Below are 23,459 nucleotides of genomic sequence, written 5' to 3'. Positions count from 1 at the left end.
GATGAGAAAGTGGCTCTAGCTATTTGCTTCTGTACCAGGTCGGGAGGGTAGTTGCAGGATGCGAAAGCTGTTTTCAGGTTATTGGTGTAATGGTTCAGCGATTCAGGACTGGAGCAGATTCATATGCCACGGTTCAGGGATTCAGGACTGGAGCTGATTCATATGCCACGAAGACCTAAGCTTCCAGATTACGCTCCCATACTTTATTTACTCAGGCTTGTCTCACATTTGGCATTACCCCCAAAGGCCTCACACTTAAAGTTCCTATCTCTGGCTGTATCCCTTCTTTCCATCCGTCCCTATATCAGTTCCAAACTGAACAATCCATAGCCCTCACCCGCCTAATCCTTCACCTACAAATCAACTCAGCCAATGAACACACCCGTCAACTCCTATCTTTAATAAAAGTCTTCAGTCTTTCCTCTCCCACATCCACACCGGCTGTTCAGAGCATCCTCCTACAGGTCAACCGCAAATTAGAACAGCATGCCACCCTCCACCTCAAAAAACTATCCAATCTTCTGGTTTCCCACCTCCGGATAGGCAACTCACTTACCCTTCACAACCTTTCCAACAAACCTCAACCTCCTCTCATTGCACACAGGCCAAGTCTCTCCCATCTACTCAATCTCCTACTTCCAGCTCCACTCCCCCCAAAACCTCAAAATTCTAATCAACACAATCTGGAACCACAACACCCCAATTCAGTAGTTAACCTTTCCTCCAAACCTCTCTCCCAATCTGAAACCTCTATCCTATCCAAAGGCCTCACCTTCAGCCCTACTCCCAGATTCAACCAAACAGCCCTCGTCAAAGGTTTACTGTCCTACACTCTTACTCTCTGCTGGAAATATAACTTTGCCACGAAGAAAAATAATCCTAATCCTACTCCTAATGATCCAACTCCCCAAGACACTATTCAAATTGAAACCTGCCTGGAACAGTTCCGTCCTCTGTCACAGCGGGACCCACCTCCTCTTCCTCAAAATCACCCTCTCCAAACGTTCCAGAAATTTCTCACTTCCAGCCTTGCCTCTCAATGCTTCTTGAAAAACCTTAATCCTACTCCCAACATCACCACTGCTGAAGCCCAGGCTATCCGTGATCTGAAGGCTGACCGATCCATCGTCATTCTTCTGGCTGACAAGGGTTCCACGACTGTGGTACTTGATCGTCGGGAGTATGTGGCTGAGAGTCTGCGTCAGCTTTCAGACAACACTACAAACAATATTTGCCCAGGTAATCCCATTCCTGATGTCCAGATGGAGCTTCAAGGAATCCTCAGAACCTTAGGCCCCTACAAAACTTTTCACCTGACTCCATCAACCTCCTGACCCCACCGACACCCCGCACCCCTACCTTCTACCTACTTCCTAAAATTCACAAACCCAAACATCCCGGGTGCCCCATTGTAGCTGGTTACCAGACCCCCACAGAACGTATCTCTGCCTACGTAGATCAACATCTTCAACCAATTACATGCCGTCTCCCATCCTTCATCAAAGACACCAACCACTTTCTCGAACGCCTGGAATCCTTACCCAATCTGTTAAACCCCTGGAAACCATCCTTGTAACCATTGATGCCACTTCCTTATACACAAATATTCCGCACGTCTAGGGCCTCGCTGCGATGGAGCACTTCCTTTCACGCCGATCACCTGCTACCCTACCTAAAACCTCATTCCTCATTACCTTAGCCAGCTTCATCCTAACCCACAACTTCTTCACTTTTGAAGGCCAGACATACCAACAATTAAAGGGAACAGATATGGGTACCAGGATGGCCCCCTCGCATGCCAACCTATTTATGGGTCTCTTAGAGGAAGCCTTCTTGGTTACCCAACCCTGCCAACACAAAGTTTGGTACAGATTTATTGACGACATCTTCATGATCTGGGCTCGCAGTAAAGAAATCCAGAATTTTCTCTCCAACCTCAACTCCTTTGGTTCCATCAGATTCACCTGGTCCTACTCCAAATCTCATGCCACTTTCCTCGTCGTTGACCCCCATCTGCCCTACGGCCAGCTTCACACATCCGTCCACATCAAACCCACTACCAAGCAACAGTACCTCCATTTTGACAGCTGCCACCCATTCCATATCAAACGGTCGCTTCCCTACAGCTTAGGTCTTCGTGCCAAACAAATCTGCTCCAGTCTTGAATCCCTGAACCATTACACCAATAACCTGAAAACAGCTTTCGCATCCTGCAACTATCCTCCCGACCTGGTACAGAAGCAAATAGCTAGAGCCACTTCCTCATCCCCTGGAACCCGGAACCTCCCACAGAAGAACCCCAAAAGTGCCCCACTTGTGACAGGATACTTTCCGGGACTGAACCCCAAAAGTGCCCCACTTGTGACAGGATACTTACCGGGACTGGATCAGACTCTGAATGTGGCTCTCCAGCAGGGATACGACTTCCTCAAATCCTGCCCTGAAATGAGATCCATCCTTCATGAAATCCTCCCCACTCCACCAAGAGTGTCTTTCCGCCTTCCAGCTAACCTTCGTAACCTCTTGGTTCATCCCTATGACATCCCCAAACCACCTTCCCTACCCTCTGGCTCCTACCCTTGTAACCGCCCCCGGTGTAAGACCTGTCCCATGCACCCTCCCACCACCACCTACTCCAGTCCTGTAACCCGAAAAATGTATACGATCAAAGGCAGAGCCACGTGTGAAAGCATCCACATGATTTACCAACTGACATGCCTACACTGTGACGCCTTCTATGTGGGAATTACCAGCAACAAACTGTCCAGTCACATGAACGGACACAGGCAGACTGTGTTTGTTAGTAATGAGGATCACTCTGTGGCTGAACATGCCTTGGTGCATGGCCAACACATCTTGGCACAGTGTTACACCGTCCGGGTTATCTGGATACTTCCCACTGAAACCAACCTATCAGAACTCCAGAGATGGGAACTTGCCCTTCAATATATTCTTTCTTCCCGTTACCCACCAGGCCTCAACCTCCGCTAATTTCAAGTTGCTGCCGCTCGTACCTCACCTGTCATTCAACATCATCTTTGCCTCTGTACTTCCACCTCGACTGACATCTCTGCCCAACCTCTTTGCATTTACATGTGTCTACCTGTGTCTGCATATGTGCAGATGGATGTGTGTGTCTGTGCGAGTGTATACCTGTCCTTTTTGCCCCCTAAGGTAAGTCTTTCCGCTCCCGGGATTGGAATGACTCCTTACCCTCTCCCGTCAAACCCACATCCTTTCGTCTTTCCCTCTCCTTCCCTCTTCCCGATGAAGCAACCTTGGGTTGCGAAAGCTTGATATTTGTGTGTGTGTTTGTCTGCTTTTTATTGTCTCTATCAACATACCAACGCTTTCGTTTGTTAAGTTACAGCTTCAAGATGATGTAAGTTACCAAACGAAAGTGTTGGTATGTTGATAGACACACAAATAAACACAAACACACACACAAAATTCAAGCTTTCGCAACCCAAGGTTGCTTCATCAGGAAAGAGGGAAGGAGAGGGAAAGACGAAAGGATGTGGGTTTTAAGGGAGAGGGTAAGGAGTCATTCCAATCCTGGGAGCAGAAAGACTTACCTTAGGGAGAAAAAAGGACAGGTATACACTCGCACACACACACACACACACACACACACACACACACACACACACACACACACACACACCCATCCGCACATATACAGATACAGGCAGACATTTGTAAAGACAAAGAGTTTGGGCAGAGATGTCAGTCGAGGTGGAAGTACAGAGGCAAAGATGTTGTGGAATGACAGGTGAGGTATGAGCGACGGCAACTTGAAATTAGCGGAGGTTGAGGCCTGGTGGGTAACGGGAAGAGAGGATATACTCCGGAGATGGGAACTTGCCCTTCAGTATATCCTCTCTTCCCGTTACCCACCAGGCCTCAACCTCCGCTAATTTCAAGTTGCCGTCGCTCATACCTCACCTGTCATTCCACAACATCTTTGCCTCTGCACTTCCGCCTCCACTGACATCTCTGCCCAAACTCTTTGCCTTTACAAATGTCTGCTTGTGTCTGTATATGTGCGGATGGATGTGTGTGTGTGTGTGTGTGTGTGTGTGTGTGTGTGTGTGTGTGTGTGTGTCTATCAACATGCCAACACTTTCGTTTGGTAATTGGTAAGTTACATCATCTTATATATCAACATGCCAACGCTTTCGTTTGGTAAGTTACATCATGAGGGCAAGTCAAATAAGGCACTCTTTATCTTCTGACACATTTATGTTAGAATAATGGAGATATTTTGATTACTGTATGAAAAAAATGCACACAACCAGTTGCATACAAACATAACCACCTGGCAACAATCTCTGCCCAGAACTTACTTTCATGAGATACAGATTATACACGAGTTGATAGCTACAATTAAAATAGAACATGACTCTCCTAAAATTTGGAACATCAGGTTCCTTCATTAGGGAGATAGAAGAAGTTGACTGCAGAGATTAGAGAGTGCATTTCCCTATACGATGTGACTGAAAATTCAATTGATACTCCTTCCGTAAACTGCACCTGCGGCATATGCAGGTTTCACAAAACCAGCTAATATATCGTATATAAGATGACTTCTAGTCTTCTTTTGTGTCTCAGTAGTATCGTATGTATCATATAAATGTCACTTTCAAAACCTAGATCCTACAAATCACATCAAAATTAAACCATCTTTTCATGTTAATTGTATCTGTGCTTTGCATAATTTTGACAGTATTACCCTCATAAAAAAACCTCAGAATTTACGAATGCCATATTTACATTTTGCAGTAAATCGCCATTTGCGAGTTACTGTTACTGTCATGTACATTGTAACTGTCATAAAGTGTTACATTTAGATTTCCCTTTCAACAGGAGATTACATTGTCTGCATTTATCATTAGTTTCCTCTATTGTAGAGTTTGTTGACGATCATAACTTCAGGGAGGGACAATGATCCAGGCACTTTAAGAGAATTTGCAAATTTTATTACAGAATTTTCTCTTATCCTAACAGAAATATCTTTGTTGGATGTACATCACTTTAGTTTTTAGAGGAAATTGGTATTCTTTGTACCACAACAAACTCCAAAATTAAAAGCATTATACTTGGTTTGAAGTTATTTATTATTCTGTAACACATTACACCAGCCACAAAGCAGCACCACTGTGGATGTTATGCACAGAATGAGTTATTTGTTATCCCTCTGTGTGCTGACATGTGATCGGAAGCTGTAGTGTTTTGGAACGGCTGCTGATAAACATGCACAACAGATACCAAAGGTACTCCCAGCACTAACCTGTCCTGTTGAGCTTGTTTCCTCTACAGAATTTAATACTGTGAATATAATAGAGGGAAACATTCCACATGGGAAAAATATACAGAATTTAATACTGTTATTCACTTACTATGTGTGCTGTGTCAATGGTAGGTATAGTGGCTCTACAGAGAAATCGAGCTTTTACACTCATCACTTAACCATCAACTTCATGGTACTGTCCTCAAGTGAAACTGAAACCAAACTGTTGAGATATACTTCAACTGTCAGAAAGCTACTGTATACCATGTTAAGGGAAGGCTAATTCAAAAGAGTGAGTGTCTCTTAATCACTGTGAGTTCAAACGTAAGGTGGATAATGGGATCCTTCAGGGAATGACAGCAATGAAAGGGAAGAATTATGTAATGCCTTCAGTGCTTATGTCTGGAGACCTCATCCAACATCTTTAACAGGGTAGTCTGGCAGCTACTGGGTAACAGTGTGAAACCACACATATTGCCTGTCCTCTACGATGCAAGGTCATATTTCTCCTCTATGGTGCAAGATAATATTTCTATCAGTCCATCAACTGTCAGAGATAACTGCGAACACCAACCTCCCTCACTGGGTTTTAACGGAACTCACAATCTGCAGCATTGTTCTCAGAATTGATTGAGGTCCCCTGGGTTGGAGTCCAGTGGAAGGTTTGAACTAGAGACTTCTAATGTTCTGTGACAAGCTAGGATCCTGCTATAGGGGCTGGGTACACCTACACATCAAATGATGCGACCCAGATTACTCTGATAGCTGACAGCGTGTGGAGTGCATTCAAGGGCTATTTAGATGGGCAACTTTTGATCGGATCAGCTGTAGAGACCAGGAACTATTAGTGTAAAATCTGAAGAAATGCCACCTTCCCCCTCCCTTTTTTTTACAGACAAAAGTATTAAAAACCAAGTGATCAACTACCATAGTATTTGCAACAACATGCCAGTGTTCGAAGTGTCCCTAAAAAGCAGTGAGCGCACATAATACTAAGTAAACTGAAAATTGTGGCAATCAGATTTTTGGGGTAAATCTGAACTTGTACTGAAATGATAGGCTAATGGGAAATGGAGGTGGTATATTTCTTACAGTTGACAAGAAAATTGAATCCACAGAGATAAAAATTGAAACAAAAGACAGAAGTGGGTGCTTTGGTAGTGCTAGTGTTAGTGCAATCCATTTCTTTCATTGACCACCCTTTGCTAGTCTGTCACAGTACTATCTGTCAACAGAAATCTGTCTGTCTCCTCCTATGGACTCCTCACAGGTGCACCACAGCCTGTTGATTCTCATTTTATTGTCAGGTTGGAGCTTAATCTCTGCTGAAATTCTTGTTAGTTGTATCTTTCCAACTGCCTAACAAACTCACTCAGAATGAAGCAGACTAAAAGCTCGGTGGATGTGAAGTATCTTTCCATGTAAATAATATACCTGTAAAACCTAGTTTGCCAATTTCATCACAACTTTCTCTCCAATATTTAAAATATCATAGCCTTCCAGCATTTTGTCACCTTTTTCCCCATAAATACAAAGTTAAGCCTTCACCATCACTTGATGTTTTATCAAGTACAGATAGATTTCCAGCAAAGTCATTGTTAATTGGATAGATAAAAAAAATCTACTCACCAAATGGCAGCAGAACACACACATAAAAGAAGGTTATAATTTAGGCAAACTTCGGAGCCAGTGGCTCCTTCATCAGGCAGAAGGGTTGAAGGGGAAGGAAGATGGGTGAAGGAAAAGGACTGGAGAGGTCTAGGAAAAGAGGTAGATTTCGAGAAAGTCCCACAGTACTGCGGGTCAGGGGAGACTTACCATCCAGTCATGTAAGTCTCCCCTGACATGTGGTCATTATGTTAATTTCGAACACAGCACAAACAGCTGCTGTTTTGTATTGCTTCCAAAGTAAAAGTGTTTCTTTCTAACAGACTAAAGAAGCAGAAATTTATTTCAAAACTTGAAAAATGCACTGCTTAGATGCCACATCGAGTCACTTTTAACCTGCGAAAACAAGTTGTGCTTGCAGTTAATGCATCAGTAATTGGACTAGGGGTAGTTTTATCTCACAAGGTTGGAAAAACTGCATGCCCTACACATTTATGTCGGAGACGTTGAACAAGCCCCACAGTCAGCTGGAAAATGAAGCTTTAGCCATCATACAATATGTCACCAAATACCTGCATTGTAGAAATTTCTCTCTCTTCACTGATCATAAGCCACTGGCTGCTCTTCTCATTCAATAAAAGATGTGCCTGATCGTACTGCACAGAAGCTGCAATGATGATCATCACTTCGTTCCAACTAACAGTCTTTATCGCTCTAAAGCACAACAAGTAAACATGGACACGCTGTCTCACTTACTTATGGGAAGTGTTCTGGAATTTGATTTAACAGAGGCTTCTTGTCTTCAAACTGATCAATTTCATTCACAAGCGCTGTAAGTTTCTCCCATCGATTATCAATGGATTGCACTAGCACTACCAAAGCACCCACTTCTGTCTTTTGTTTCGAAGTTATGCCTCCAACAATTGTTTCAGACAATGGTCCGCAGTTTTCTTTGTTGGTGTTTCAGCAATTTTGTCTACAAAATGGAACTGAATATATACGTGCGATGCTGTCCTCTCCACAATTGAAAGGTGAAGCCAGGCGATTTGTTCACACTTTCAAGACTCAACGTCCAAATTTCATAGTTTATACTTGAGGGAAAACACGTTGCTTTTCGTTTCTGACCACCTATTGCACTATGCCCGCTCAGGATGCTTCCCGCAACGCACTGCTGCAACCCTTTTAACCCCTCAGTTTCCAATGATAACTTCGCCATGTACCAAACTAAATTCTGTTCTCATGATTTTTGTAATCCTGCCAAAGATTTTGCCATGTACCTGCCATTCACGTAAAGGGATCGGCAACCCCTCGAACACTGAAGCATCACAGGTTTGGATACAAACACGGTGTTGGCTCCCTAAACTGTGTCGACGACGGCAACAGACAGCAGGACAGGGGACACCAGAAGCCTTCCATGAAAGGGACCTATTTCCTCCACCGTGTCACACGTGCAGAACTGGATCTGCATGAATGCCTCCACGCTTTGACTATATAGGGTGGTGCAATCCGAAAAGTCGGCAGTTCACTCCACCAGAGTTCTGGACCAATTCTTGCACAGGCTCTTAGCAGTCCATCAGTCATAACCCAGACAGAGTCAACCTCAGTGAGAGACCTACAATTTTCTGGCTATATCCAAAAGATGTACCTTTCGGCCGATTACACTTACAGTGAGAATACACTGATATAGCACAACACTTAATCTCAACTGCTAGCCAGGAATTGTATCTTATAACTGCTAGCAAGTAAACCAGTTTGTACGACGAACAGTTCACAAATTGAACTATCGCAGCACTACTGAAGGACTCGTGGCATTACCAAAGTTTTATATTTCTCATGCTTAACTTTTACATACTGTATTCAGGGTGTGTACGCAGGGGGGGGGGGGGGGCCATAAATTAGTATTTCCCAGTTAAAAATACACTTTCTCCCAGGTGAAAATATGTTTTCCCCAAGTGAAAGTACATTTTTTTTCCATTTTAAGTGACAATATATTTTTCCTCGGAACGGGTAAAATTTATCAATCCTTTGAATGGTAAAGGTTTCATACACCAGCATAGGACTCCCCGGCACTTTAGGAAACAAAACCCAGCAGAAAACAATGTGTTTTGGAAAGATCTTTAATGCGCAGCAACACGTACACTGCATATTTTCATATTACGCAGGTATAAATACAAATTCCACCAAATACAGCAAGGTAGCTTCCGAAGTTCCTCTGAAATCTATATACTGCGCTATGTGATACACTTCTGTCTACCAATCGTAGCTCATGTCATGTGATCTCTCTGGCCAATGGCAGCAGATATGGAGAGCACAGGATGTGTAATGTAGTCAGCCAATGGCAACGTCACTAAAACAATTAAAAATTCCTGGAATTCTAAAAAATTTATGGTTTTTTCCCAGATGAAACAATTCCAACATTTTTCCTGGGACCTGTACACCCACTGTAATCAAATGTGCTAATATTTTACTCATTTTGCAGATGTTTGATGTGTTAAGCTACCTCATAAGCTACAGACACAACAAATTTAACTGTACAAAAATAACAGGACCTTCATTTTATTCACCGCTGTGTCAAGCAAATTACATATACTCATTTTTATCTAAAAGATAGGCATCAACTGTTGGCCTCATCCATATGGCACTTACCTATTTTACATTCCAGTCTCTTCAGCAGAGGCTGAAACTGGGCAGCTGCAGCTGTAGTTATGCCAACAATGTCTGAATTCAAGAGTAGCTCATAATCTTCCACTGCTTTAAACTCCTCAAATTTCTTCGATTTCGAAATAACATCTGACGCTAATTGCTGTAATTCTTCCAACAGTCTACATTTCAGTGTTGAAACCCACTGCCTATACAGAGACCATCGAGCTGCTGAGTCTATGGCCCACAGATCTGACAAATTATGCAATGGGTCCAGTTTCTCATTCAACTTTTGATCTGCCAGCAGACTGTTCTGAAAATATTTCAACTTAACTGTAAGTCTTCTCAACTCTTCCTCATATTTCTGCACTGAATTGAACACACCTTCTTCACTTGATTTTTCCCTTATATTTCTTATGGTCTCTCTTAATACATCAATAGCTTCTTGTGAGGCCTTGAAATCCAAAGCAAAATTTATAAGCTCAATTGACTTTTTCAGATCCACTTCTAGGCCTAAGTCGTCATCAGTTTCATCAGGCAGTGTAATGTCACACGTTATGTTGTTGCTTCTGACACTGACAGTTTCTTCCAAGGAATCAATATAAGCTGGTGTTTCTGTCTCATTAGCTGAGGTAGTAGAGATCCCTTCTTCTAGCCATTTAAGGAATAATGAATTGTCTACTTGATTAATATTGTTTTTGAATGAGTTAACATGTACTTCTGACATACACGACTCAAGTGATGTGATGGACAAAATACCACAATTGCTATCTATAGCATTTATGTCACGCTCCAGTTTCTTAAATGAGGAAACAACAGCTGATAAACTATTTCTCAAGTGACAGAATACGTGATAGTTGGGACCACGTCTTTTAATCAATTTTTGTTTTTCTGCAAGGTTTAATTGGGTAACCTGTTCATTCATGGTTTTCCCTCCAATGCGAACTATATTTGGAGTAAACTTCAAGAAGCCTTCCATTAACTGATCAAGGGTACGATCTCGAAGACAAATAACCAGTATTGGTGCTTTCTTGGAGTTCCATGCTTGTCTGTTCTCAAGAAAGGTTTTCATTATTTTAAGACTTAAAAACTTTTTGCCGGTTCCAGGTGGTCCTTGAATGAGAACAAATTTCTCTGTCAGAGCTGTTCGAAATGCGCTGTATTGAGACTCATCTAGTTGAAGTTGAGATGCCTTTGGCCAAGATTCAATATCTGTGGCAACAACATCTTTTCCATCGATTTTCAGTAGTTTGGATCTCCCATTCTGTGCATCCCACAGATATTCTGGAGGCATTCTCTGGTTCACAACATCGATAATATACTGTGGCATTGGAAATTCATTTACTTGCATTTTCTGCAAGGCCTTAAGTGTATGGAAATAAGGCTTAAAGTTTAACTTCAATTCTATCATCACATAAGGAGAGCTATACATTTCATTATTTCTACTTTCTTCCATATCTAAACAGCAAACAACTACGTATCCTTTTTTTAACATGAAATCGTAATTACACATCACAGTTGCAAATAATACATCTTTAAAATTATTATTTGAGAAACAGAGAAGAGAATCACTCCGCAGCATTCCACAACTGGTCAGTTTAGCCTTTTCCATATAATTATCGGGGTCAAAGCTCACTATATGGCCTATTTTACCTCCTACCATTGTCCACCGTGTGAAGTACACTTTCCTGTACAGTCTCAAATTTCTAAATCTTGGAGTTTTGCCTTTCCAAGGTCTGTTAATGTTTTCACGTAGTGGCCTTATCAAATCTTCTTTCAGAAGCCTAAAATGGACATCTAAGTAATGCTCTGCATTTGTATATGCTCCCTGCATTAAGATGGCTCGAAGGAATGGTTCTCGATTGCTCGTAAGCTCACTTGTTGTTGGGAGAACACACAGTTCTCTGAAGTTAGTTGCAGAAAGTTCCTCAGCTAGGTTTATTTCTTTCTGCAGCCCTTTTCTCTCATTGTCTCCAGACAGTTTGATTTGGTTTTTCAAATCTACAAGGTTATTGAATATATCATCAGTGTAAGATGCTCCAAGATACTGAGCTGAAGTCTTAATGGCAGCATCAATTGTAGCCAACATCGCTAGCTCGCAACCAGTGTTTGGAATTAATTCCACTACAGTTGCATATAATTTTATTAAATTATAAATAAAAGTTCTTAGATGAAGTTTATCACTTTCATTTTGCTTTGGCGATAAACTAGACAGATATAATGACAGCTGCTCATGAAAGCCCAGTGAACAGGTCTCGGAAAGAACTGCAACTTTCTTGTCAGATAAATTAGTCTTGCATATGTTGGCAAGCAATTTCACTACCAACACCAACCAATCTGGTTTCAAGTTGTCTTTCAGCAGCTCATAAAATCCGGAGTGTTTATTTGCAAGAACTATAACTGCCTCTTCAGGATCTCCATCTACAAACTCAAGCAACCGATGATAACCAATGAAATATCTGGGTTCGGCACACTTCTGCCTCAAGTCACAATTTCCTACTTTGTTTTCATTGTAAAATCCCTTGTTCAAATAACTGCCACTTTGACCCTGTCTTGTGTCTCCCACTATCGTTCTTGAACTGTGGCTACCATGACTTGCTCGACTCTCTGCACTACTATAATTATTGTTCTGTGACTGACTGCTCTCAGTAAGCTCTGAACTGAGGGAACTAATACGTTGTTGCCATTCATGGTCAGAAATAACAGTCTTTGACACATCTCCACTTTGTTCTTTTACAAGGTCTTTTGACCGGATACCCTCATTCTGCTTGAGTATGTTGCCTGTCCCTGAAGAATGTGGCTGAATCACATTTATCTTGGTAGACTGTCCATTTTCTCCCACTAACTGTCCCCGAGATGAGCAGTTAAAATTTTCTTTTATAGATTTCTGGTAATCTTCCTTTTGTTTGTTGGCCATCACAACAGAAGGGATTACACGTGCCATTGGAACTTCTGAGTGAAGTTCACTGAAAGTAGGTGCTGAAGGTGCAAAGTTTGCCGTCAATGACTTCCCTGTAACATTCTGAACTTTGGGAACTTGACTGTTTTGTGTTGAGCTTTGTGCTCCCACAAATTTAGCTGCAGGAAAAGGACGGGATAAAGTTTCATTGAACCCATCAGACGGACCTTTTGCAAGATGCTGACTGCTCTTTACAGGGACGTCACTAACTACTTTAGTTGCAGCGTCTCTGTTAAATGATGACATCGGCTCTTGCTGGTTGTGGACATGATGCACTCTTGCTTCTTCTGCCAGTTCTGACTGCAGTCTCTGGTAAGGATGGTTTAAGTCTGGCTCAAAAGACTGAGTTTTACCAGCTACTGGTTTATTTAGTCCTGTTCCTGTTCTTGTATTAGATATTGTATCTGCAACACTACTCTGTGCACTGTAGACAGTATTTCCTGATGTTCTGTTTGAAACAACGTAATGAGTTGTGTGTGGAAAAGCTGATCCAAATTGCCTACTGTTATTTACTTGTGTGCTACTGGGGACACTATATTGTGCAGTATGTCCACTATTTGAGCTGGGTCTTGTGTTGTTATTTCCCATTCTTGCAAACTGGTGCCAGAATTCTTAGTCAAACACCTGAAAAAGAAGGGAAAAAAATAATGCAAAGTTTAAAATGACAAACAGGGATTTTAGAAAATCATGAAACTTATTTTATAACAGGCTGCAACTTGGTATAAAGAGCATAAAGGAATTGAGAATTTTCAAAAGAAACATGATAGAACATCTTGTCTCTGCAAGTTGGCATAACGTGAAAACACTTGGGCAATTTTATAGAACAAAAATAAATTAAAATTGGGAATGGTGTAAGACACTGCACTGCTTCAAGTAGAAACTAAATTCCTGAGAAAGGAATAAAATAAGACCAACTGCAGTGCTGAAAATACAGAAGGGAGTGGACTGACTAAGTGGAAAATTGTGTATTCTGATATTGTGCATTTAGTGAAAGTATGAGTTTAAACACAGCTTTTCAGTTTGTATAAATGTCTTAGTGCTGTACTGCAGTAAGACATACACATATAACATCTGCTCTTCTTACATCTGCAAAATTGTTATGTAAATTAATGCAGGCTATTAGTATTTATCATTATTACATATACCTTTTTTTTCTCTTTTGATGTGCCTACATTGTCTGGTTACTGTTGATTATCTGTAATCAGTATTACTCACAAAATTTTGTTTTTCTGAATGAATGTTGAATTTGTAAGAAATTTTGTTTATTCTATATAAAACTTGAAATGTGATGATGTGTCTAATATCATTGTAAAATATTATCCCTAGACAAAAATAATTGAAACTAAAATTTTACAACACTGTAGTCAGGAAACTTGCGATCTGGTTGTTACGTCTTAAATGCAAATTGAGGCTGTAATTCATAGGGTTAATAATAATAATAATAATAATAATAATAATAATAAGAGATTTAATCATAATTAACTTTCCCTGCTGGCACTCATGATTCTCTTTTTATTTATATGTTGCATGGTATGTTTCAGGAAATAATTCCAATTTTCAAGTGCGTATTCTGCGTGCTATGGCATAGGCATATGCCACTGAAGTTTGAGTGCTCAAAACTAATAGGCATTTGACTGTGTGAATCACAGCATTCTTTTAAGTAAATTACAATATTATGGTGTCACTGGTAGCACTGCAAAATGGTTTCAGTCATACCATACTAATAGAAAACAAAGGTGTCATTACGTAACACTTCAGCAGTAGGCAATCAGACATCATCTGACTGGGAAAGAAATTACATGTGGTGTTCCCCCAGGTTCCATACTAGGTCCACTACTGTTTATTGTGTATATTAATGACCTGTCATCTATTACATTACCAGATGCCAAGTTTGTCTTATTTGCAGATGATAAAAACATTGCAATAAATAGTAAATCAAATATAAATTTAGAAAGGGCAGCTAATCAAATTTTTACTGACGTTAATAAGTGGTTCATGGTCAATTCACTGCCATTAAACTTTGAAAAGACCCACTATATGCAGTTCAGAACTTCCAAGAGATTTCCTTCTGGCGCGTGTATAAAATATGATGACATGGAAACAGGAGAGGTTGAGAGTAAAAATTCTTGGGATCACAACTTGATAATAAATTCAGTTGGGAGCAACATACTAACGAACTGCTAAAGCGCCTAAACAAGTCTGTGTTTGCAATGCAAATGATGTCAGACATAGGAGATATAAATATAAAAAAACTGGCATATTTTGCTTATTTTCACTCCATTATGTCATATGGTATCATATTTTGGGGTAACTCCACAGAGAAAAAATTTTTAGAGTACAGAAGCGTATCGTAAGAGTAATGAGTAGTGTAAATCCAAGAACATCATGTTGAAACCTATTCAAAGAATTGGGCGTATTAACCACAGCTTCTCAGTATATTTATTCCTTTATGAAGTTTGTTGTAAATAATACATCTCTTTTTCTAACTAACTGTTTAGTACACAGTATCAATACTAGGAATAAGGACAATATACATAAAGATTTAAAATCACTTACTCTTGCCAAGAAATGAGTCCAATATTCAGCAATGCATATTTTCAGTAAGTTACCAGCAACCATTAAGAGTTTAGTATCAGACAAGGCACAATTTAAACATAATTTAAAAGAATTTTTGGTGGCCAATTCCTTCTACTCCATCCATGAGTTTCTCAACAAGTGCAGTAGACCATTTTAATGAAAATTGATTATACTTTAATTTTTGACAATACTTGGTTGTAACACCCAAGTACTACCTACTGTGTGAATCATGGATGTATGGAAAGCAGATGTAAGTCTTAAGTCTGTAAATAGGGAAGTTTAATTTTAAATCTTGTACATAATCTGACAGTTCTTAACTGAGGATCACTGAAATTAATAATTTACTTTAATTTTTGACAATGCTTGGTTGTAATAGCCAAGAAACTAGCAAATGTCTCAATGGTGGATTTAATGAAAGCAGATGTAAGTATTAAACCTGTAAATATTAAAAGTTTAAATTTAATTCATATACATAATTTTACTGTTTATTTACTGAGGATCATTAAAATTATTTAAACAAGTTTTTCTAATTACATTTTTGTAATGTGTTTTATCTGACATGTTCCACACCCAGGAGGATTCCCTCTTTTATGGGTCTATGGAATGAATAATTAATCTAACCTAATCTAATCATTCACCCCTAGAAGCAGCAGCAGCTGCTGTGTAAGAGCACATGAACACCGAAACTTTTGATACTTTTTGCAGGTTTACTGGCTATTTTTCTTTGAATGCTGTTAAACATAATTTAAATGCTGTAATCTGAAATATATGTCACTTAAATCTAAAATGCTTGCCACAGTGCTATCCCCCTAGACTCCACGAAACTTGGCATCAGAAGCATAAGCACACTGTCGGTTGTGACATTTTAAGGAACTTCTGCGCATGCACAACTGGCATGATTTAATTCCCTTATGGCTCAAATACATGTGGATCACATAAACAATGTGTTTGGGTTATGGCGTGCACAGCTAGGCCTTACCACTCAATCACAAGTCTACATCAATCCCACTAGATCAGGCTGTTCCAACTGAGCTCCAGGGAGCCGGAGCGCTCACTGCGGCAGCTCGGAGCCCGCGTGGAGGGGGAAAGCGAACTCACTGCCCCCTGGCCGCATGCAGCCGTAATAATCCGTGCTCAATGACAGCTATGACTAGCCGCGGGAGCTCTGTACCTCTATTGGAGGATACCTTTCTATTCATTGAGAGGGATGGCCGACCGCAGTGTTTTGTATGTCATAAAGTATTTAATTCTGCGAAGAGGTACAATATACAGAATTAAATACAGTCAGGTAGAAGGCGTTGCACGCAGAGAACTGGTAGCCAGGCTTAAGAACGACATACCAGTAGATGTATGTTTAAAAATGGATTCGTAATACGGAGGGTATTCAAAACATGAAACATAGTTCGTGTTCTGTAATGCACCAAGAGGCACTGTGTGCTGAAACAGTAGAGCTAGGTGGTGTAATGAAAGATGTCGTGAACTGTGTGAATTTTGTGCGTCGTCAAAGGATTCCTGAAAGATGTGGAAGCGGAGTATGGGGATATATCTTATCACAATACAGTTCGTTGGCTGAGTCGGGGAAAAGTTCTTGATGTTTTCTTTGCCATTAGTGAGGAAATACCCATTTTCTCGAAATGAAAAGGGAAGAAATGCGCTGTCTGAAAGATATAAAATGGATATCAGACCTGGCGTTCCTAGATGACATAACTATGCATCTGAATAATTTAAATCTGTCATTGCACGGCAAAGGGCAGCTAATCATTGACATACACGACCAGATCAAAATGTTCATGGAAAAGTTACGTTTATTTGAGAGACAGATGAGTAATGGACATCTAACGTTCTTCAATCATCTTGCTTCTTTAAAACTACCTGATGGTACTACTTTCTGCGATTACCAAGCAAAGTTAAAGCAGCTCATCACGTCGTTTGAAACACGATTCCGAGACCTCACTAGTTTGGAAATGGAACTTAAGGTATTCAGCACTCCTTTTTCAGTTTCCACCGATGACTTGTCATCGTCGCTTCAATTGGAGATTATTGATTTGCAAAATTCAACTTTGTTGAAAGAGAGGTACTACATCACGTTGTATTTGTCACGATGGTAGTGTTCATTACAGAAAAAACATTTCCCAAACTTCACAACAATGTCGCTCAGATCATAAGCATGTTTGGATTTATGTTTTGATGTGAGCAGCTTTTCTGAGCAATGAAAACAGTTATAAAGTAAGGAACGATCGCTTCTTCAGGATGCAACAATGAAGGCCATCCTCCGCATTAACGCTGCGAACACTTTGACGCCTGATATTTCCGATCTTGCAATGAAAAGAAATTTTCAAACTACAGAGGCCCAATAAATTTAGTATGCAATTTCTTGTAAAACATTTGTTTCTTATTTATTTCCTGAAGATCGTATTTCCTGGTGTAGCACGTCACCACGTCTTAGCAGATAAGAGTGCGAGGTTTTCGATCTTGTAAGATGCAGCTGGCACATCAAAACCCTTGCCTTGCCGCCTGCCTCAGCCAGCCGTGCCACGTGCCGGCCCACTTGACTGGTCACAGCGAGCGACGCGGCTCCCTGGAGCAGGGAGCGCTCCGCGGCTCACAGCGGAGCCCACGAGCTGGAACAGCCTGCACTAGATGGTACCACACTCCATTCACTTGGCCACTGGCATAAATCCCATTAGATGGTAGCACACTCGTCAAATATGCCAATTCCCTCGAGAAATGGTGAAATTAAAGGGATTACGGAAGTGTCAGATTCCACCTGTCTGCTTTGACCCATGACATCATCAACATGCAAAATGGGTATTCTAAGCTTCTCCAATACGGCACCTATGACGTCACTACATACACACAGCAACAAACACAAAAATATGTATAAATAAGACAATAATCTCCATCCAAAAATTCAATCAAACTAACAGGACAACCGCGTGAATTGGGGGTTTTAGGGTGAGGACAAGCTAAAAAAAACCATGATCATAAAAGATAAAATGACGAACAAAAAGAAAAGAGAAAAAAATTACAATCCGCTACACCAACAAAATCTGCAGGAATCGGATACTTCCCTTGACCTATATAGCCCTACCACAGGTGACGATACCAAAACACTAAAACCTACAAATAAAACTACGAAAATTGAAATCAGATATTTCCCTTGACCTATATGGGTGATGATACCTAAACACCAACAGTTACAACTAGAACTACGAAAATTGGAATCGGTCATTTCCACTGACCCTGATCACAACTATTCATACCAAAAAACCCAACACCTACAACTATGAAAAATAAAACCAAAACCAAAACATCAAAAATTCACAAATAAAACATCCCTACATAAATTAAAGCACATTCAGTAAACCATAAATACACTAAACATCATGACCCTGACCACAACTATTCATACCAAAAAAACCCAACACCTACAACTATGAAAAATAAAACCAAAACCAAAACATCAAAAATTCACAAATAAAACATCCCTACATAAATTAAACACATTCAGTAAACCATAAATACACTAAACATCATAACTCGAGAATAGACAAAAAAATAAAAAAATTGCTTACCACCAACAAATTCTGGCACTGCAAACTAGGTCAGCCACACACACCCCCCTCTCCACCCCAACCCCCACCACACATGCGCACAAATTAAACATCTTACCACATTACAAACAACAAACCAATAACACCAAACGAAAAAAAAAAAAAAAAAAAAAAAAAAAAAAAAAAAAAAAAAAAAAAAAAAATATTTGATAACTCATTTAAAAAACTTTCAAACCTTACGTCTGGAATTACAAACACTGCCAACGACTTCACACATTCAACACCAAGGCTCAAATGAACCCAATACCACACATTGTACTCAGCACATACACACATCTTCAGAGGGCACCATGAAACACAACAAGACGACATCTACAAACACAACCAACTCAAACACCGTGACGTAATGACGTCACACACCATAACACCCTTACGGCATGGGTCAAAGCAGACGGATGGAATCGGATGCTTCTGTTGACCCAAATTAAATTGGACGTCAGTATATGTTATAGTTATACTGGCAGGAAAATCTATTTTGTGGGCTTCTGAATTACTTGTAGTATACTAAGTTTTGGATTTTATCATACAGTAATCCTTTTCTTTTCCTAACAGGAGAGTGCACCAGTTTAGTTGGTTTCATTTACCTGTAATCAGGTGACTCTGTTGGTAGCCATTACTACCTGAATTCAATCATTTCCAGAAATGACAGTCTGTGTTGTAGTTGCTTGTGTACTGTGTGGGTGACAGTACAGACAGGAAACAGTGAATCGGCTGTGATTGCACAATGCTATGATGAGCTGTTGTTATGAGCGGAGGCATTAACGGTGTTCAGGCAAGGATTAAGCAGGTATATGGTAGGGCTTATTAGGTTCACTGCTATGCTAATCAATTTAATCTGGTCCTGCAAAAAGCTGTATCTATAAACAAATCTGCTAATTTATTTATTATTTTTTTTTTTTTTTTTTTTTTTTTTTTTTTTTTTTTTTTTTTTTTTTTTTTTTTTTTTTGCCCGATCTCTCCAGCTTTCCAGCTTTTTTCTTCCAGTCGCCCCACGGAACAAGTGTGCTAGACAGAGTTGTGCAAACTAGACTACCACAGATAGGAGCTACAAGATGGATGTTTAACATTCTGGTAGTCAACACAGTTAAAGAGAACAAGGAAAGTCTCATCTAGTGTTTAGAAGAAATTACCCTCCCTGATCATGCAGATGACAAAAACCAGACGAAAAGTTACAACCTCCCCTCCAATTTGAAAGACCCTGAGTTCTTATTTTGGCTAGAAATTTTTTTTTGTGGGATTATGCCACATGGAGACATACTCTTCACAAAACTACAACTTGGAATCTTGAAGCAATAACCGCTAAACAATATTATTGGACACTGAAGATGTTATTACAGGAATAAGAAATACAGCCATTTAAGAAATTTTGTCATCTTCTGAACAACAGATTCAGAAGAAAAGAAAATCAGAAAATAAAGTAGCAGGTGTGAAGGAAGTTTGTGACGCCATAATAAGTCGTAAGAATGGAAGATTTTCATTCACTAATCACCTTGCGACAGAATTGTTAGAGGTGAGCTCATTTTCGCTATTTTTGACCAATTTTCATGTGGGAGAACTTAACATTATTGCTGAAACGTACCCATGGTCATCGAAAGCGCAACTGAGAACAGAGCTAGAAGTGCTCTAAAGCAGAAAAAGTTTTCAACAAGCAAGTGGTACTGTTACAATGCTGCAGCATCTACTACACAACAACTGGAATCTAGACACATTTCCACAGTTAGTGAACTAATGAGGATAATTGTAACAACACCTCATCCAACAGTTGAACCTGAACATTTTTTCTCAACAATGAAGAAGGATAAAAATCTTTCTTTGAAACACAATGACAGAGAACAGGCTTTTGGCACTGGCAATGCCTGCAACTAAGAAAAAGTTTGTGAATCATAATAAAGACTTCAATCATAGAGTGATCGAGACATCTGCGTGATTGAAAAACAGACGCATGGATTTTCTTTACAAACAGGCAATATCAGTAATGATGACATACAGTTTTCTCTATTTAATGTGTACCTACAATGCAGCATAGTATGTATTAACATTAACTTTTGTGTGGACTAACAGAAAGATATGACATTTCATTAGAAGAGATTATGCAGTTTTCCTGCTTCAGAAACTGAGACTTGGCGAATGACAGAGAGTAGCGAAAGCTTATATAAGGGGCATTCAAAAAGAAATGAGCCGGAGGCATAATTACAGAAACCAGTACCTGTATGTTAGCAGTATTGACCCTGGTTATTGACACACTTGTCCTACTGTGACACAAAGCAGTGAATGGCTGTCTCACAAAATTCCCGGGACTGCGATGTTAACCAGTTCTGCACGTACATCTGCACGTCATCGTCCGAGGTGAATCGTTTGCCCCTCAGAGCCTTTTTCAGGAGACCAAAAATGGCCCCCTTCTGATTCACTCCCTGCAGCATGGGACAACAAAAAATGTCCAGCGTTACTAGCAAACCTTGACCACCCTTCGCCAAGCGATCAAATCAAAACAACCAGGCAATCTCACACGTGAGGTCGTTCTGCTCCACGAAAATGCAAAGCCTCATACGGCCAACACAGTCGTGGCACTCCTGCAGAAATTCAAATGGGAGGTTGTCGGCAATCCTCCATACAGTCTGGACCATTTTCCTTGTGATTACGCCATTTTTGGTGAGAAGCCTCAAACTAAGTTTAAAAAGCAAAAGTAACAAAGAAATTCTATTCTTTATATGTGGGACCATTCGTTATCATAAGTATGCCTCATCCTAAGGCAGTTGTAACTACGAAAGTAATTTTGCAGAAGAAGAAAGGGATGTACAGTATTCAGGAGATGAAGTTGTTCATACCCAAGTAAATCGAAGCTCAAGTTGATTTACAAACTTCAAAATGTACATTAAAGGAAATTTCAATTTAAACTTCTGAAGACATACTGGACATATGGATGGATAACATATAGGCCTTTTTGTAGATGAAAAAGGTAAAAATAATGCATAGCTGACATTTTTGGAGATTATGAGACAAGCTCCGACATATGCTTACACATGGTGAGAGAGAGAATATTGCACTTAATTTCTAATACCATTGTTTGTTGTTGGTAGGAGAATACTGTATGCATGTGCCCTGGCTAAGGGGTGGCAATAAGAGTGATACAGCATGATATACATGGGTGTGGAGGTCCACGGTTAATCTTAACATGGAGTTTAAGGATGATCAATGAACTAATCTACTTTATTACCTTTAAAAGGGTTTAGCTCTGATGGAGGTGTTTTATGGTTTGTGTATAAGAGATGTATGGAAGTGACAGCTCAGACAGTGTGTGTTCACATTCTGGAAACCAGTGTATCGTTTAGTACTTATGTAAGGAACTAGGAAGTATCCCTTATGACAAGAAACTCTGTTTTTTGGGATAACAACTCACATAGCCACTGCTGTTGGGACAATTCGTCAATGTTATTACTAAAAGATTGAAAGAAGCATAAATTCTTCTCAAGTCTCTCTCCTATGTAAGCCATGTTCTAATGTAACAATGTCCTTTCTTAACGTAATGTTCAGAATTTAGGTAACTTTTCTGAACTAAAATTTGCATACAACTTTTTAGTTTCATGCTCTAGTACGATAAGTTCTCTAGGGGGTATATTTGCTTTATTATCTACATATATGACGTTTATATTTTCTACAGGGCAGCCACAGTAAATGTAAGTTTGGTAGTGTAATATCACCAGCTGACTTACAGTCTATATGGTGAATATCAGATGCATTTATATAGTATTACTACTTTATATGAGTAAAAGGATAAGAAAAAAGTAGCAGCGAATTTACTCACACTCATTAGCCAAGATGATGTATGCCTATGGATAATTAGTGTGTGAGGCCCTCATGATCTCCTAAAGTTTCTCACAGACAATTTGTCAGTCTACAATAACAAATAGCTGTCACATACTTGCAGGACACTGGACATTTGGATCAAGAACCCCTCAGCAGTTAATTGTAATAATTGACATGGATCTTTTGACAAAGATGTCATTATTCTATACCATAATTTAACTAACTCAATCAGCAAGACATTACAGACACATTGTTAAGGTGAACACTTTAATTATAGCTATAAAAAAAGAGAATAATTTTATGTTAATATCACACTGAAAGAGGATTCTTTGATCTGTTTCTTTAAACAGACTGTCAATCTAGCAACAGAGGTGTCACGTATATATGAAAAAAAGAAATGTATAAAGTATGCAACGGTTTATGTAATTTTATAAATATAGAATTACTTATACTCACTCATTCATAAGGACAGCGGATAAAAGGATGCAGAAATTTTGAGACTTAAAATTCTGAAATATGCATGAATCACACAAAAATTTCTACTACTCCCTTGATAACATGTATGAGTGAGCAAACACGTAGAGTTGTAGCATTATTTCTGGTACTGATTCGTGTTATAAGATGTTATTCTGAAAACTCATGTTTCACTTATGTATTAAAGATATTTATCTCTGTTTGTTTTTGTGTACACTCTGCTTGAGGTATTTGTTGGGTTACAGGTGGCGCTGTGTGCGGCAGCCAGTGATATGACATCAGAGCACCAGCAAGAGCAAGAGCAAGAGCAGAAAGACCTTGTTGCCAACCACAGCTCAAAGGAATATGCCCAACAGTACATTCAATGGATCCTAATGAACAATGCTAAAGAAGAAAATGTCGAACTTCATCATCATCATTATCATGTGTTCTGCCAAAAGGCAGGTCTTCACACGGTAGTTCTAAAAATGGCTCTGAGCAGTATGGGACTTAA

The 23,459-nt window shown here is 39.8% G+C and overlaps 1 protein-coding gene across 1 annotated transcript in view; it reads right to left on the bottom strand.

Moving 5' to 3' along the window:
- LOC124799152 (NFX1-type zinc finger-containing protein 1-like) overlaps positions 1-23,459 on the bottom strand; it is a 146,515-nt gene that overhangs the window by 91,504 nt on the left and 31,552 nt on the right. The window contains exon 2 of the mRNA XM_047262689.1: positions 9,545-13,121. Coding sequence (XP_047118645.1) covers positions 9,545-13,085 — 3,541 coding nt within the window. The 5' untranslated portion in view covers positions 13,086-13,121. The remainder of the gene's footprint in view (positions 1-9,544; positions 13,122-23,459) is intronic.

The sequence above is a fragment of the Schistocerca piceifrons genome, chromosome 5 (assembly GCF_021461385.2).
Source record: "Schistocerca piceifrons isolate TAMUIC-IGC-003096 chromosome 5, iqSchPice1.1, whole genome shotgun sequence".
Lineage (NCBI taxonomy): Eukaryota > Metazoa > Arthropoda > Insecta > Orthoptera > Acrididae > Schistocerca > Schistocerca piceifrons.
This window is presented reverse-complemented; position numbering and strand designations above follow the sequence as displayed.